At 32.1% G+C, this 14,146-nt stretch overlaps 2 protein-coding genes across 3 annotated transcripts; one reads left to right on the top strand and one right to left on the bottom strand.

The window, feature by feature from the left end:
• Positions 1-220: 220 nt before the first annotated feature.
• LOC106666787 (radial spoke head 1 homolog) lies at positions 221-1,865 on the top strand. Its single transcript, XM_014394227.1, has 2 exons — positions 221-649; positions 1,423-1,865. The coding sequence occupies exons 1-2, from the start codon at positions 331-333 to the stop codon at positions 1,797-1,799; spliced, it is 696 nt and encodes a 231-aa protein (XP_014249713.1). The 5' UTR covers positions 221-330; the 3' UTR covers positions 1,800-1,865.
• A 345-nt stretch (positions 1,866-2,210) lies between these two features.
• On the bottom strand, positions 2,211-12,382 carry LOC106666720 (UPF0430 protein CG31712). Of its 2 annotated transcripts, none has more exons than XM_014394095.1 (5): positions 11,919-12,382; positions 11,668-11,805; positions 8,111-8,348; positions 3,035-3,118; positions 2,211-2,789 (listed from the first exon to the last, which is right to left on the bottom strand). In XM_014394095.1, exons 1-5 carry the CDS (start codon positions 12,050-12,052, stop codon positions 2,625-2,627), a joined length of 759 nt encoding a protein of 252 aa, XP_014249581.1. In that variant the 5' UTR covers positions 12,053-12,382; the 3' UTR covers positions 2,211-2,624. The 2 variants fall into 2 exon arrangements, with proteins under 2 accessions (XP_014249581.1, XP_014249582.1); XM_014394096.1 differs by having other exon boundaries at positions 8,111-8,336.
• Between the last annotated feature and the right edge of the window lie 1,764 nt (positions 12,383-14,146).

Here is a 14,146-nt window from a genome sequence, read left to right as displayed (position 1 = left end):
GCAATGAAGAATCAATGAGGATAGGCCGTTCAAAATGATCGTAAACGATCAAACTGCTGGTTCATCACCCCCTAGAGAAATTGTACTAAATATATGTTATTATCAGTCAATATTTTTTGTGGTAGTTTTCACTTTCAGAGCTATATGTTTCTGACTAAAAATGTTCAAATATGATGAATTTCAACTTATTGATATTATTAAAATTTTAGTTTAATTGATGTTAATATTAAAATTCAACTCAGCTGATAAATTCATTAAAATATTTTTCTTTTCTTAGAAAATTCTCAATATTTTATCTTTCGTCTGTTTTCTTAATTTGTTTCATCAGTCATGTCTGAACCGAGTGAGCAGGCAGGGTCAGAAAAATCGGAATCTGAGAACAAGGATTCTGGAGGGAGGAAAAAGTCTGTAAGGAAGAAATCTGTCAAAAAAGCATCTATACGGAAAAAATCTGTGAAAGGCGGTTCAGGGAAGAGGATGTCTATGAAAGCTGGAGGAGGAGGGAAATCAAAACTGGGTCTCTCAAAGGAAATTGCTGAAGACCAAAACCCCTTTCTAAAATCTGGTCAGGGAGTGTTCAAATTCAAAAATCACGATAGGTACATTGGAGAATTCCAAGCTTTGTGGCCAGATGAGCTATGCCGACAAGGTAATTCGAGTTGGCTAACATTTTAGAATGGTTTTGTAGTTTAAAAACATTCTAAAAATAGTTTTCTTTGTATCAGTAGTCACGAACAACAAATGTAAATGTTTTTTGCTTTTTTTGATATTCAAATTAAATTATCAGGAGTGAGAAAAATTTAAATTTGAAAGTAGAGTCTTGTAGTTTGGTTGTGACCGGGCTTAAAACTTATACTAAATTTGAAACATTGGAGATGAGGTCTGTGAGTGGATCAACCAATAGTTTTTTTGTATGATCATTGTGGTCTGTTTGTGGTTTTGTCTTGCCAGACCTGTTTTAACAATTTGCCTTCTTCAAAGTCAAACGTGTCTGACAGAACAAAACCAACAAGGATAGGTAGACCTTAACAATTTTTACAAAAAATTGTCAATTATTCCTTGTCCTTCTTTATAAAGGAAACATGAATTTTTGCTTCTTTTTGTTTTTATTATCCTTCTTTATTGCATTGTAGATTAGTCCGTTTTAGAAGGCAGATAGTTCAAGGATTAAATTTCATGAACTTCTACCTTCTAAAAAAAGGCTAAGAAAAATAATTCATAATATATTAAAAAATTGAAAAAAAAATTGTTGTTTTGTGCAAAACTTTGCAATAAATGTAACTTCTATTAATAATACCAAAATAAAATTTAAAAATGGTTCAAAGAATGTGAATATTTGTTATTCTCATTTTATGAATTTAAAAAGTTAATCATTATTGACATAATTTCCATATTTGTTCCTATTATTGATTTGCATACCAGGTCTTGGGATTTATTCCACATGGGATGGACTGGTCTATAAAGGTAGATGGTCGGATGATTACTTGATCAATGGGATCGTGCAATGGCCTTGTGGCCAACGGTACACTGGGGAACTGTCAATGGGAAAGTATTCAGGATCTGGCAGGTATTACATTCCCGGGAGAGGAGAACTCATAGCAAATTTCGAGAACAATCTTCCAAAAGGAAAAGTGGCTTTCATAGATGAGGCAGGGCTTATATACACTGGGGAAGTAATTGAAGGTGAAGAAGTTCTCACACTGATCCCAGTTAACCACTATCTTCCGATAAACAAAGATGAATTGGTAGTCCGACCCCAACCACCACCTCCAAACCCCAAAAAGAGCAAGAAAAAATAGTTTTAGGCAAATGCAAATTGGCCCATGAAAATAAATGATGAAAACATCATTATAACTTGAAATGTACCTTTTCAATTTATTTTCCACACATAAAATATTAAAGTGTTATTATAATATATATTATTAATATATACATAAATTAGCAATACAGGTATAAAAAACATAAAATGAATGAAGTCAAACTTCAAATAACTTAGTACAGGAAACATTCATGTTTATAGGAAGTTTAAAAAAAATATATCTACAAAGAAAATTGATTTTTTTTTATTCACAAAATAAAAAGAAACAATTTGATATGATTTAATGATTTGAAAGAACATTAACAATTTAAGAGAAAATTAAAAAATTAATAAAAAAAAACTATAAAATGAAAGGAACCAACAGAAATTAATTACAAACAAAAGCCAACAGTGAAAAAAATAACCCTGGAAATTTTATTGAAAACTGAAAATGATAATTTGTTACATTATTTGCAATAGGCGACATAAGATTTACCTGAAAAATGAATAAAAACCGGAAAAAAGTTATACTTATAAACTTCTTTCCAATTTAAGTTTATTATTTATACCTTTAAATGTAAATTACTGTTATAAAATAAATTACAAGATCTAAACATTCGTCTGGTTTCGTTTCACATTCTCAAATTTGAATACAAAATTTATTTACATAAGTGATTAAATTAAATTATCACTTTTAATTGAATGGAGACATTTTTCAATCCTTGCCTCAGCAGACACTAAATACACTTTGACTAATGCTAAAATATGTTTAAAATAATAATTAGAATGTAAGTACATTCACAGGCCAAAGGATAAATTTGGAATATCACGAAATTGGTTTGAGAGAAAATGAGAGCTTAGGCCGAGAATTGTTCTTCCCTAGTATCTTTTTTTGTTCCTCTTTTATCCGTTTCTCGGCTTCTTTTCTCATCTTTTGTCTCTCTTCCTCCATTTTCCTTTGTTCCTCAACCATTGCTAATCTCTCTTCAGCCTAAAAACAAATAAATTATAATAACAATCCTCTAAATAGTCCTCTACTCTTTCGAGAGATTTAGAATTCTTTGAAGAACTGGTAATTTAACTATCAATAGAAAATGGAAATAATTCAAACTTATAAGTAGAGGAAGAAGAACATCTGTTAAGAAAAAGGTTTTTAAAGAATGGTTCATATTTGCCTAAGTTAATAAAATTTAAAATAAATATGTAAAACTTTAATATTAATAAATATAAAATTACCAGTCTTTTTTGTGCCTCTTCTATTTTTCGATTATTTTCAGCCATTATCTGTTCCAAAGCCTCACGTTTCTTATTCTCTTCTTCCTAACAAACAGAAGAAGTAATTGTTAAGCATTGTGCTCTACTTCTGATGTATGCCTCACACAATAACAAGAAAATATTTACTATATTAACAATTTAAAAAGCATTATAAAAAATTAAGAGAACATAAGAATTATGCATATGTATATTCTATCTTAATGTTAAAAGGAGTTTTATCTTTGTTAAGTGTAAAGTTTTTGCATTTAAAAAGGGCCTAATGAAATAACGTATGTAAATACTGTAGAATTTATGGAAGTGTTTAAAAAACTGTATTTTAATAATGTTCTCATAACATGAATTTATTTGTAAATATTCATTAGTCTCTCTTATTGTGATTATAAGGGATAATCTACAGTCTATGTGTACTTAGAAAATTAATAAAAGGTATTTGTTAATGCAATATTAATTAAACATTGTGTACCTTTTAGAAGTGTGATGAATTTTAGACTAATCAATTATAAGGAGTGTTTTACTGTAAATATTTCAGTTGCCACATAAAAAATATACATAAAGCAAGAAAGTAAATATTTGTCTTGCATAAAATATTTTTCCTTGAAACCATTCTTTCTAGAACAAATGAATAAATATTTAAGAAAAAATTGTGAGTGGGATGATTGATTACAATTTTGAACACCGATCTGAATTTTTGAGAGGAAACTAACTCTGAGCATGATGCTTAAATTTCATAAATATGTTATATTTAACCCCTTCAAACTGCAAAATAAATTTTTAAACTAATAGTAAAAATAATTCAAGAAACCTAGATGAACAATGTATTTATGAACTATTAACTAGATCAAGGATGCGTGACTGAACAAGTAAATGCTAGAAGCAGAGAGAGGAAAATGTGATTGATGTATACAGACCAGTCTTAAGTCTTGTCTGGTTAACATCAATAAGATACCGAAAAATGATCAAATATCATCCAGTAAAAATAGATTGCAGGAAACTTTGTTGTGACCACATTTGCCAAGGAAGACACATGACCTTCTACTGTCTGAAGTTCCCTCGCTTGTCTTTTTTTTTTTTTTAATATGAACTCCCTTGCCAATTCCTCAAGCATGGACCAAGAGAAGTTTAACATGTTTGCCCGAGTCTCAAACTCAGGAATGTTTTAATCCTGCTCCTTACTAATCTAACTATGTGATTGCTGTCACCAGAACTAGTCACGGTAAGGTTACTGTCTCCCTGTTGCATTTCATAAATAAAATTTATGGATTTTAACACACTTTGTAAAAATATTTGTAGGCGTATAAATTTGTAAGCTATGGTCAGTATGAATATCTATGGCGTAGGTTAGTGGAAATATGTTTCTAGCTAATAACTTGCACGTGTTGGGGGTTGAAATCTCCTAGATTTTAGAAGCCCCAGAGTCAACTTCATTGGGCCAAATAGACAGGAATGAGGTCCTATTCTGAAGTACCAACAACAGAAAGTGATCTTCCAGCTTAACATGAGAAATATAATTTTGAATAATAATTTGTACAAGGGTAATAATTAATAAGAAAAGGATAAGTAAAATATCTATGTATAAATATAGAAACCAACAAATTAAAAAAAAGAATTTATGAACCCAATTTGATGCATTGAGGTAAATTCCCCTCTTCCAAAAGCAAAATTTTGACAAAAAAAATCTGGAGGTTTCGTTGTTTTTTTTTTTTTTTAATATATGATTATTTGTTAGTTTAATTCTAAAATACAATAAAAAAGGCAATACAGAAATTTAAGAAGAGTGAAATATAGTGCATCAGCAATTGCAGACAAATTATTTGAATAATAAGGAGAAAAACAATTTTAGTCACAAACATTCCAATAGATTTCGCTATTATTTTTTTTATTTATGCTGGGTCTTGTGGCCTGTAACATTTCTTCTGAATAATTTTGTATCTATCTAACGGTTTGAAATTGTATACAAATTAAGTGTGTGTTGAAAAGTCAAAAACATTTTTTAAATCGAAATCCACAAGGAAAAGACAATTATGGCTGACATTCGTAAAACAGATAGATTGAAATGTACCACAAACATTTCAAATTCCACTTCATAACATAACTAAGTAAGTTTGATTTTGATAATTATTAAGTCTATGCCGTAAATGTAATTACCATAATCATGATTTTCAATCTGGAATACATATTATTTTTTTGCTATCATCCTCTTCAGAAGGCCATATAACCTGAATGTACAATTATAAATAAAAATAGCATAACATTCGTTCGCAATACAGTCTGACAAAAACAAACAAAAACATAAATAAATCACAGCCAACAAGTTCAATGAGCATATTGAGATAATCTATACTAACACACCACACACAATAAAAAAAAGTAAAAATTAAAGTGATAAAAGTTTCTTTGACAGTTGAAAAATGGATTTAATTAAATTTAAAAACTAAATGAATTATTCTATTAAGAGTGAAATATTTTATCCAACTGCAATTTGAACCATCATATTATGCAATCATCATCATTACAGAGGTAAAATTATTATTAGTAATTTTATTTTTTAAATGAGGGTTCGTAACAGCAGAAGGAATATCAACCGTTGGGTGTCAGTGTTTAAAAAAAATGTTTTTCTAATCTTTAGTGGAATATCAGAAATAATGCATTTGTATTCATAAATTGTAATTTTTTGAAATAATAAAATAAAATAAATATAAATAAACAGTAATAATAAAATTATTGTTATTAGATATTATTATATTATATTATAGCTTCTTTCTAACAGGAATTTTTGTAGTTTTTCTCATGTTACAAATTTAAGCTGCTTCTTCAGCCAAATCAAATTTAGATGTTTATAAAGGCTTTGAAATGATGTTTTGAACAAAATAATATTTAAACTCAGTATTATTCAATGATGAATAATCCGAGGAATACGTACGGCTGAGAACCTGTAACCGTAGATGCTCCCCTCACTGATAGTGTGGTTTGATATGGTGACTTAGTGCTGAGGGGGTGGGCTGTGCTGTATACACAAGGGAAAACAAAATAAAGATACCCTTCCCGTGCTAGGCCAGCATCTATATCATGCCAGGAACAAAATTTCAACTGTGCAGAACACTTTCTCCATGGACCCATTAATCATATTATGGATTCCAGGTCATGTTGGCCTAAAAGGAAATGAAGAAGCTGAAAAAGCGGCAAAAGATGCAGCAACAATGCTACATGACCTGGATACCCTGTACAGCCCAGTAGACATTAAAAGCGCGTGGAAAAAGTTAAGTTGGTAGGATTGGCAAATCCGCTGTCATTACCAAAAAACTAAAATCAGTGAAACTAGGGTCCTGGAGAAAATAAAAAAAAGACAGAATTATGCTCACACAATTAAGTATAGGCCACATCCGCCTGACACATGGGTACCTCCTCATTGGCAAGAGACCCTGGAGGTGTCCCCTATGTGGCACGGTTGTAACAGTGAATCAGCCTTACAGGATTTGGTGAGGCCTGCCTAATGATATATCAAAAATATCAAAGCAGTAATTCAACTCTTTAAATATGTAAAATCAATAAACACATGGTGAGGGGTTATATATAGTCCCTCACACATGGCTTTTGTCTTTTCTTGCTATGGGAAAGTGTGGATGGAAAGGTTATATGGCAGAATTTAGAGTACCCCACAAACCTGTCAAACTAGTTAGATTAATGAGTACAGTACCTATGTATAGTGTGATAGGAGGGCAAGACATCGGGATAAAATCAAATACCCGATCCCTCCCCATTTTTAACTGAAATAGTTTGAATGGCTCTATTTGTAAGAATGTGTTTATTTGCATAAGTAGTTAAATGTGGATGGATGGGTCTGTGGTGAAGTATAGAGTAACCTAAAAAATAATAATAAATAATAAATATAGAGTACCCTAAATATAGAGTATTGTTTGAATTTGGACCCTTCACCACATGTGAGAGGAGATGTCTATTAAGGAAGACGCTACATGACAGATGGATCCCACATTTCAGTAAGAAGAAGGCAAATCACCCACGAAGGGGCTACTTTAGTGTGTAACTATACTATGACAAAAAATTTAAAATTGACTAAATACATTTGGAGATATTAATTTTTTATTTTTTTAAAGAAATGTTTATTATTAAATATTTCCATTTCTAGTGTTGTCTTTTTTATTACTTATAAAACAATCTACCTTTTAAAAGGCGAACCATTCAAATAAGAATGTAGTTAGCCAACAGAAACTTTTTCACTGGTCGGTCTTGACTTTCAAATTTATTATTTATAATATTAACTGTTGGCTTGGATTTTACAAGTTTAACAATAAGCTACGCCTCCTTGTAATAAAAGAAGTCACATATTTTTCTTTTTTTTAACTTCTTTACTACTTACCATACAAAATCCAATAAGGTGATGTATAGATGACATTCCTGTAAACCATTTTAAAGAAAAAGAAAAAAAGAAAAAAAAAGAAAAAAGAAAAGAAAAAAGACACATGAACTTAATACAATCCTTTAGTAAATACCTTTGGAATCTTCGGGCAGTGTTTCTTCCCAACGCAGTTTACCATTCTGGCAGTTATTTCTTAACCATCTGCTGTTGAAGTTGCAAGCAAGCCTAATGCTTATTTTGTATTTAAATTTGAAACTCAAGAAATGCTACTTTTTGACTTTATATTTGCCAATGAATAAAATCATTAAATATTTCAATTTTTTCAGAAAAAAGTGATCGTTGAATTTTTTGAAAGCCTGCATAAGATTTTAGAAAATAGTAATTAATCTCAATATGAACCAGTCTTGACATCATAAAAAAAGAACATATAGTCACATAATCAATCAAATGAAAATATGGATGATGGAAATAAAAATCTAAATTTTAAAAAAATTGAAGTAAAATTTAATTAAACAATATTTGTTAATATTTTAAAACCAAATCTTTAATTTTTCAAGGGAGAAAAGAGTTAAGTGAATTCAATCTGTTGCAGGCTCATAAAATGGGGTAAGCAAGACTGGCATTTTATTTTCTTTTATCATATATATCTGATTTTACCCTACCTCACGTCTCTTTTCCTCTTCAAGCAGCTGCTGCTTTCTTTTTTCCATCTCTAACATCATTTCCCGTTGCATTTCTTTTTTTGCTTCTTCAACTCGCCTGAGTACTTCAGCCTCGATCTCTTCTTTCCGCTTCTCAAGCTCCTCTTCGACTCTTTTATTGACAAGTAGTTCTATCCTTTTGGCTGTTTCCTCTTCTACAATCTTCTGCTCTAGCTCCCGTTGGCGCCTGTGAAACATACTATATATTATTCATAGATTATCCATAAAAGACACCTGTAAAAACAAAACAAAATGCAATACTCAAAAAAAGAGTAAGATTGTGAATTATCATTAAGTATAAAGTCTATATATTTAAAACGGTTAATTAGTATATATAGCATTATTTCTTTCAGTTGTTTGAATGGATTTATGGTCAAATTGGTTAAAATGTACCAGTCCCTTCAACATTAACATTTTATCATTAAATAATAACTTGTTATTAGTTACAGGGAAGAGAGTATTCATAATCAATAGAGGTGGAAGCTAATTGATGGTAGAATAGATCATTCAGCTATAATTCCTTTGTCCTTTTTACACAACATTTTAATTATACAAAGGTGGTCCTTCATAAACTGGGGGGGGGGGAATAGTTAAAGTACATCCTGCATACAGTAAAATGCAACTTTTTTTTAATCACGACCTAAAGCCATAAATTGTAATTGTTCAAGATCTAGAGCATCTATTCCCATTTTTACCGACATTTTTGAATTCTGCATTGAATTTACTATAAGAAGGAGCTATTTTTAATCTTATCAAATGCCAATGTATGTTTATTAATTCAACCCAAAAGAAACAATTTTAAACAAGGAAAAACTTTTGATAAATTTTTAAAAATAACTGTTTTTCAACGAACATGTTTATAGGGGAGCCAAACATTATAAAAACTTCTTCATTTAATAGCTTTTTTATGGTGTACTCAAAGTTCTAAAAACATTAAACTTTCAATGATAAAATAAATCTGGGATGTTAAAAAAAACATGGTTCCAATGTGTAAATTTAACGGATACAGAAGAGACATTTTTATGCTGTTTGCCATCCCTACAAGGTCAGGATTAAAAAAATCATGACTTACAACCAAATTGAGATAGAACAGTTCAGTTGGTTACATTTTGCCCTATGCAGGATGTACTATAATCCCATTTTTTCAGGTTTATGCTGGACCACCCTGTACAGCTTGGTCATCTTTGATCATAGTTAGGTATGTGCAGTGATGTTCTTGTAACTTGGACAAACCCACCCAATGAAATGCCAAAACACGACAGACAAAACATTCACCTACTGGACTTTTACAAAAAAGCTTACATACTGATGTAGAATAAAGTTAATAAGGAAAATTATAATATATTTGATAACAACCCAATTGTGGAGATCAGAAATCGTCATTATCTACTGACTTACACCAAAAGCGACTTTGTTGATGAATAAATATTTTACAATTTATAATGCTTAGGTTAATGATAAAGAAGGCACTCTAACCTACAACTTAAATGGATACAAGATATAAAATGTTTGAAGATTTTAATGACACTAAACCAATGGAGAGCATCAAGAATAATACATCCATCCCTCTCCAATATTGTTTCTTGGTGAATAGAGAAAGAAAAGATGAACAGTTTAATTTTCTCTGAGGAAATTGATTCACATTCTATTTCAGGAAGAAAAGTAAAATCTGTGCACAATTTTCAAAAGATCGCAGAAAGATGAGACCCATACTGATTCATGGCGTTGCAACATTGTTTCATCAGAGTTGAGACATACCAGAAACCGAAAACATTCCCATTAGAGGGAATGACCCTGGCTCAAGTGAACAATCACCATTCTAAAACTCTCTCGTTGACAAGAGAACATATATTTTATTACATTGTTTTTTTTTTTGTTTTTTTTAGTACTGTAACTGTAACTGCACTGTACTGTACTGCCACAATGGACTTATTTTACTCCTAGAACTACAAATCAGTTCGGAGTTAAAGGAACTATTCCTTAATTTTCTAAATTTTATGAATGATGCACAGAATAGCACATTGGTGTTTGCCTATTTTTCTGCCAAAAGGAAAGAAATTCCAGACATTGGATCTAATTGTTTTAAAATACAAGGGCATATTCACTGATTCATATCGGATTTGTGGCCATGTGAGGGTGAAGTTCCTCTTGCCCACAGAAGAAGTAGCAGGTGTTTTCCATTGTAAGACAGGAGAATCAAAATCGACATATCGTTGTACACTATTGTCAAAGCAACCAAAGTGAATTTATGTTTTAAGCCCACATTGTGATCTTATGTTGTATCCACTGACCCTATCCCTACAGTGAGCCAGGAAGGTCCTCCAAAATGATCCATAATGGCATAATAAAAAAAAAACTAACAATGTTACAGTTTCCTTCCTTCTATTGACTTGCTATTTGCAATAAGTTTTCCTACATTCATACATCACCAATGCCGCAACAAGCCACTAGTTAGATAGATTTTCCAATCGTCATGTGAGTAGTGTAACTGATTCCACACATATTTGAAGAAAAAAAGACGCTTCTGTGTATTCACTTTGTTATACCTTTGTAAGCTAGTCCCTATCTTAGACAGTTGAAGTTGTTAAAATAAGAAAAACAAAAAATTAATTTAAACGACCACACAAAAAAGACTATAAATCAGAAAGGGCGATCACCTGGATGGGAACTACGTGACGTCCCCTACCAATCTGGGCAACAACTCTGTAATAATTAAGTAGTTGGTTGACATCTCTCTTTGTGTCTCGGAACTCACCTGACTTTTGATTTTCCTATCAACTCCTACTCCGGTAGAGAAACTGGTACAAAAAGGGATGATTTGGAAATCAAAAGTCAATCTCCCCCACAAACCAGTGAACAGTCAACTCCAGGAGTTGATCTAGAAGAGAAACAGCCACACAGTCTGGGACTTAACAAGGGAACTCAGCCAGTCAGAACCAGCTGTTGTGATGCCTCAGGTCAATGGTTGGCAAGCTGAATTTGTTGGGGTTGTGTACTTTTAAAAGTGGAATTGTGTTCAAATAAATTTCGAAATATTCCCTCTGGTTTATTAAATTCTTAACCTTACCTTCCTCTACACAAAAATAAGTAATGAGACGCTTACGCTAACTACTCTCTTATAGTTTAGAGAAAAGCAAGTGATATAGAGATTGTTCGGCCATTGTGCCGTCTTGGCACTTGCACCTTGATAAAGAAAACGTTCAAAAGTAAATAAAAACATGACAGGCCAAACAAGTATAGACAGATCAAAACGATCAGAAACAATCAACAATAAGACCTCTAATGTTTAACTGATCAACACTGACCACTTTACTGTCTCATATACAAACCAAACCAAATATACACTTAACAGTATCGTTCAGTTCAACATGAGTTCATAAGCTCGCAGACAAACCGAACCTCCACCTTTTGGCCCACTAATATTACATTTTGTAGTAATATGAACAGACATAAATGCATGGTATGGTAACTAATGTTTTTGATTAAATTAAGTCATTTGTGCAAAATGAGATGGTTACCTCTGCCTTTCCATTTCCGCCAGCCTTTCGACTTCGTCCATTTTCCTGTCATTGAATATTTTCTTCTTAAGCGAATTGACGTTTTTTCCATCCGAGAGGTCCGAGCTGGAACTGGAGGACGGGGACCTCGTACGTTTTCTGTAAGACCATCCCTTTAGAACGATAGATTGTAAACAAATCAGAACAACACGATCTTCACAAAGAGAAATCTGTGTTGTACGTAGACTTTCTGTACGGAATTATTGACTTACCTAGATTTCGAAGACCTATCTCTAGATTTGTCACGGTGTTTGTGGATTCTATCTCTAGACTTGGACCGTTTGTGAGTGTGCTTTTTCTTGTGACGCCTCCTGGGCGATTTACTCCTAGATCGTGATCTGCCCATTTCAAAATTCGTCTAGCAAAGGCCCACCTCCAGACGGAGTCTCGTCAGTTTATTTTATTTATTTCTTTTCTGATTTCCAAAGACAAACGCGTCTCAAAGGAGTCGGAAATCGGCAGACAAACGGCGAAGGAAGACTTTCTTTGGTTCTTCCACATCCGATGTTAATAAGAGCAGTTTCATTTACGAAATCCAAGTGTTTTTGTAGTTTTCACACTATCTCTCAAGAGAAGACCCCCAACCAATCACGTTAATTTCAACAAAAACCACAACGAAGACAACCACTCTACAAGAGTACGAGTACACAACACAGAATGTAGTGCTGTTTAGATCGATGCCATCCAAATCTTGGTCCTCTATTTTGCCGCTTTTTTCAAAATTATGGCGAACCTCCAGAATATAAATATGTAATAACATAATAAATAAATATGTAATAACATCATATATTTATTTTAAAGGTACAAATAGGGCTTTAAGCCCCTTACATGATATAATAAAATATACTCGTTTGTTTTTTATTAGTGTTAAGTAGCATTAGAGGGGCGTCGGTTAGTTTATTTACTGTATTTGAATGGAAGAATAAAAGGATAATGATGAGCCTATACTCATGCTGAGACTGTTGCTAGTCTGACACCATTATTATTATTATAATTATTATTTGCCCTTACAAGTCTATAGGAACATATATATAGGATATTATGGAACAAAAATTCTAATCAAACAACAGGAATAAATTTTATAATTTAAAATTTTTGCCACGATGAATCAATGATGAAACCATATTACGAAAGAAAAGCAGAAAGTGAAAAAAAAAGACCTGGGAAAAATAAAAGGAATAGGTAAGAAAAGGGGATGATTCATATCATTTTTAAAAACTCAGACATCATGGATCTGAAACAAGCCAGTGAGGAAGCAGAATGTACTTTCTGGGGACACAAATTTCATAGTCTTGTCCATGCAATTATGAAAGATAAGGATAAAGTTTTAAAAGAATGTTGAAGGCTTGGGATAGGGAATGTGGAAAAAATTTGATTGAGAACATTTATAAATATGTACATTAAAACTCTAAGTTTGTAAGTGCTTAGAATGTTAAGGATGCTTAAGATGTTAATGTAAGAAGAAATAAAATTTCTTGGTAAGATCGTAACATTATCTAATGCAGGAATGATAAGCAATTTGAAGATGATGAACAGATTGAGAGCCTAAGGAAAGTGAAAAATTAGCGCTAATATAATAAAGGAATTATTAGAGATTTAATAAGGAGAATTCTAGTTTTCTGTGGAGTGAAAAAAGAGTAGTGAGTGTGAAAAAAGAGGTATCAAAGAGTAGACCGTTAAAATAACACCGAGATGTTTAATTTTAGAACAAAAATTAATACAGGAGTGTGTAGAGATTAGTGACCGTTAATCTATAGTTATTCAGATATCGTGAGATGCGGTCGGGAGTGATGTAGGTTTCAGAAAAACATTTTCTTTATCGTGCCAACGTTTCGATCTTTTATTGAGATCATCTTCAGGGCTCAAAGTGTTTGTCTTCTGTGTAATTGTGCCATCCTTGTGTGTCAACACAGTGACAAGGATGGCACAATTACACAGAAGACAAACACTTTGAGCCCTGAAGATGATCTCAATAAAAGATCGAAACGTTGGCACGATAAAGAAAATGTTTTTCTGAAACCTACATCACTCCCGACCGCATCTCACGATATCTGAATAACTATTAATACAGGAGTTGTTGATATGAGGCGGGGATAGCCAATCGGCATTAATGGGTTTATTGTAAATTAATAAGGACTGGATTTGTTAAGGTTTAAAAGAAAGCCATTATTTCTTGACCATCGATTGAGAGAACGAGGAACATGGTTGAGCAGAGAGATAGCTTTAGAGATGAACATATATGTAAGACATTGAATTTAAAGCTGAATATTATCAGCATAAATATGAATTTGGGAGAAATTAAGAGCTAATGGAAGATCATTTAGAAACATAGAAAACAGTAAAGGCCTTGGGGTACACCAGCTGAAATTAAGAGAGAAAATGAAATAGAATTTGAAGCTTTAACTCTCTCAGTTCTGTGACAGGAGATGAGATTAGTATT

Source organism: Cimex lectularius, unplaced genomic scaffold (genome assembly GCF_000648675.2).
Source record: "Cimex lectularius strain Harlan isolate CLEC.00 unplaced genomic scaffold, Clec_2.1 scaffold223, whole genome shotgun sequence".
Taxonomy (NCBI): domain Eukaryota; kingdom Metazoa; phylum Arthropoda; class Insecta; order Hemiptera; family Cimicidae; genus Cimex; species Cimex lectularius.
This window is presented reverse-complemented; position numbering and strand designations above follow the sequence as displayed.

Bases quoted from the DNA above. Each gene is read 5' to 3' on its own strand.
- LOC106666787 (XM_014394227.1), top strand. From the start codon at position 331: ATGTCTGAACCGAGTGAGCAGGCAGGGTCAGAAAAATCGGAATCTGAG. The intron at 650-1,422 runs GTAATTCGAGTT...TTTGCATACCAG, and splicing joins AGATGAGCTATGCCGACAAG to GTCTTGGGATTTATTCCACA.
- LOC106666720 (XM_014394095.1), bottom strand. From the start codon at position 12,052: ATGGGCAGATCACGATCTAGGAGTAAATCGCCCAGGAGGCGTCACAAG. The intron at 8,349-11,667 runs GTAACCATCTCA...AATAATATATAG, and splicing joins GCGGAAATGGAAAGGCAGAG to TATGTTTCACAGGCGCCAAC. The intron at 2,790-3,034 runs GTAATTTTATAT...ATTTGTTTTTAG, and splicing joins AAGAGGCACAAAAAAGACTG to GCTGAAGAGAGATTAGCAAT.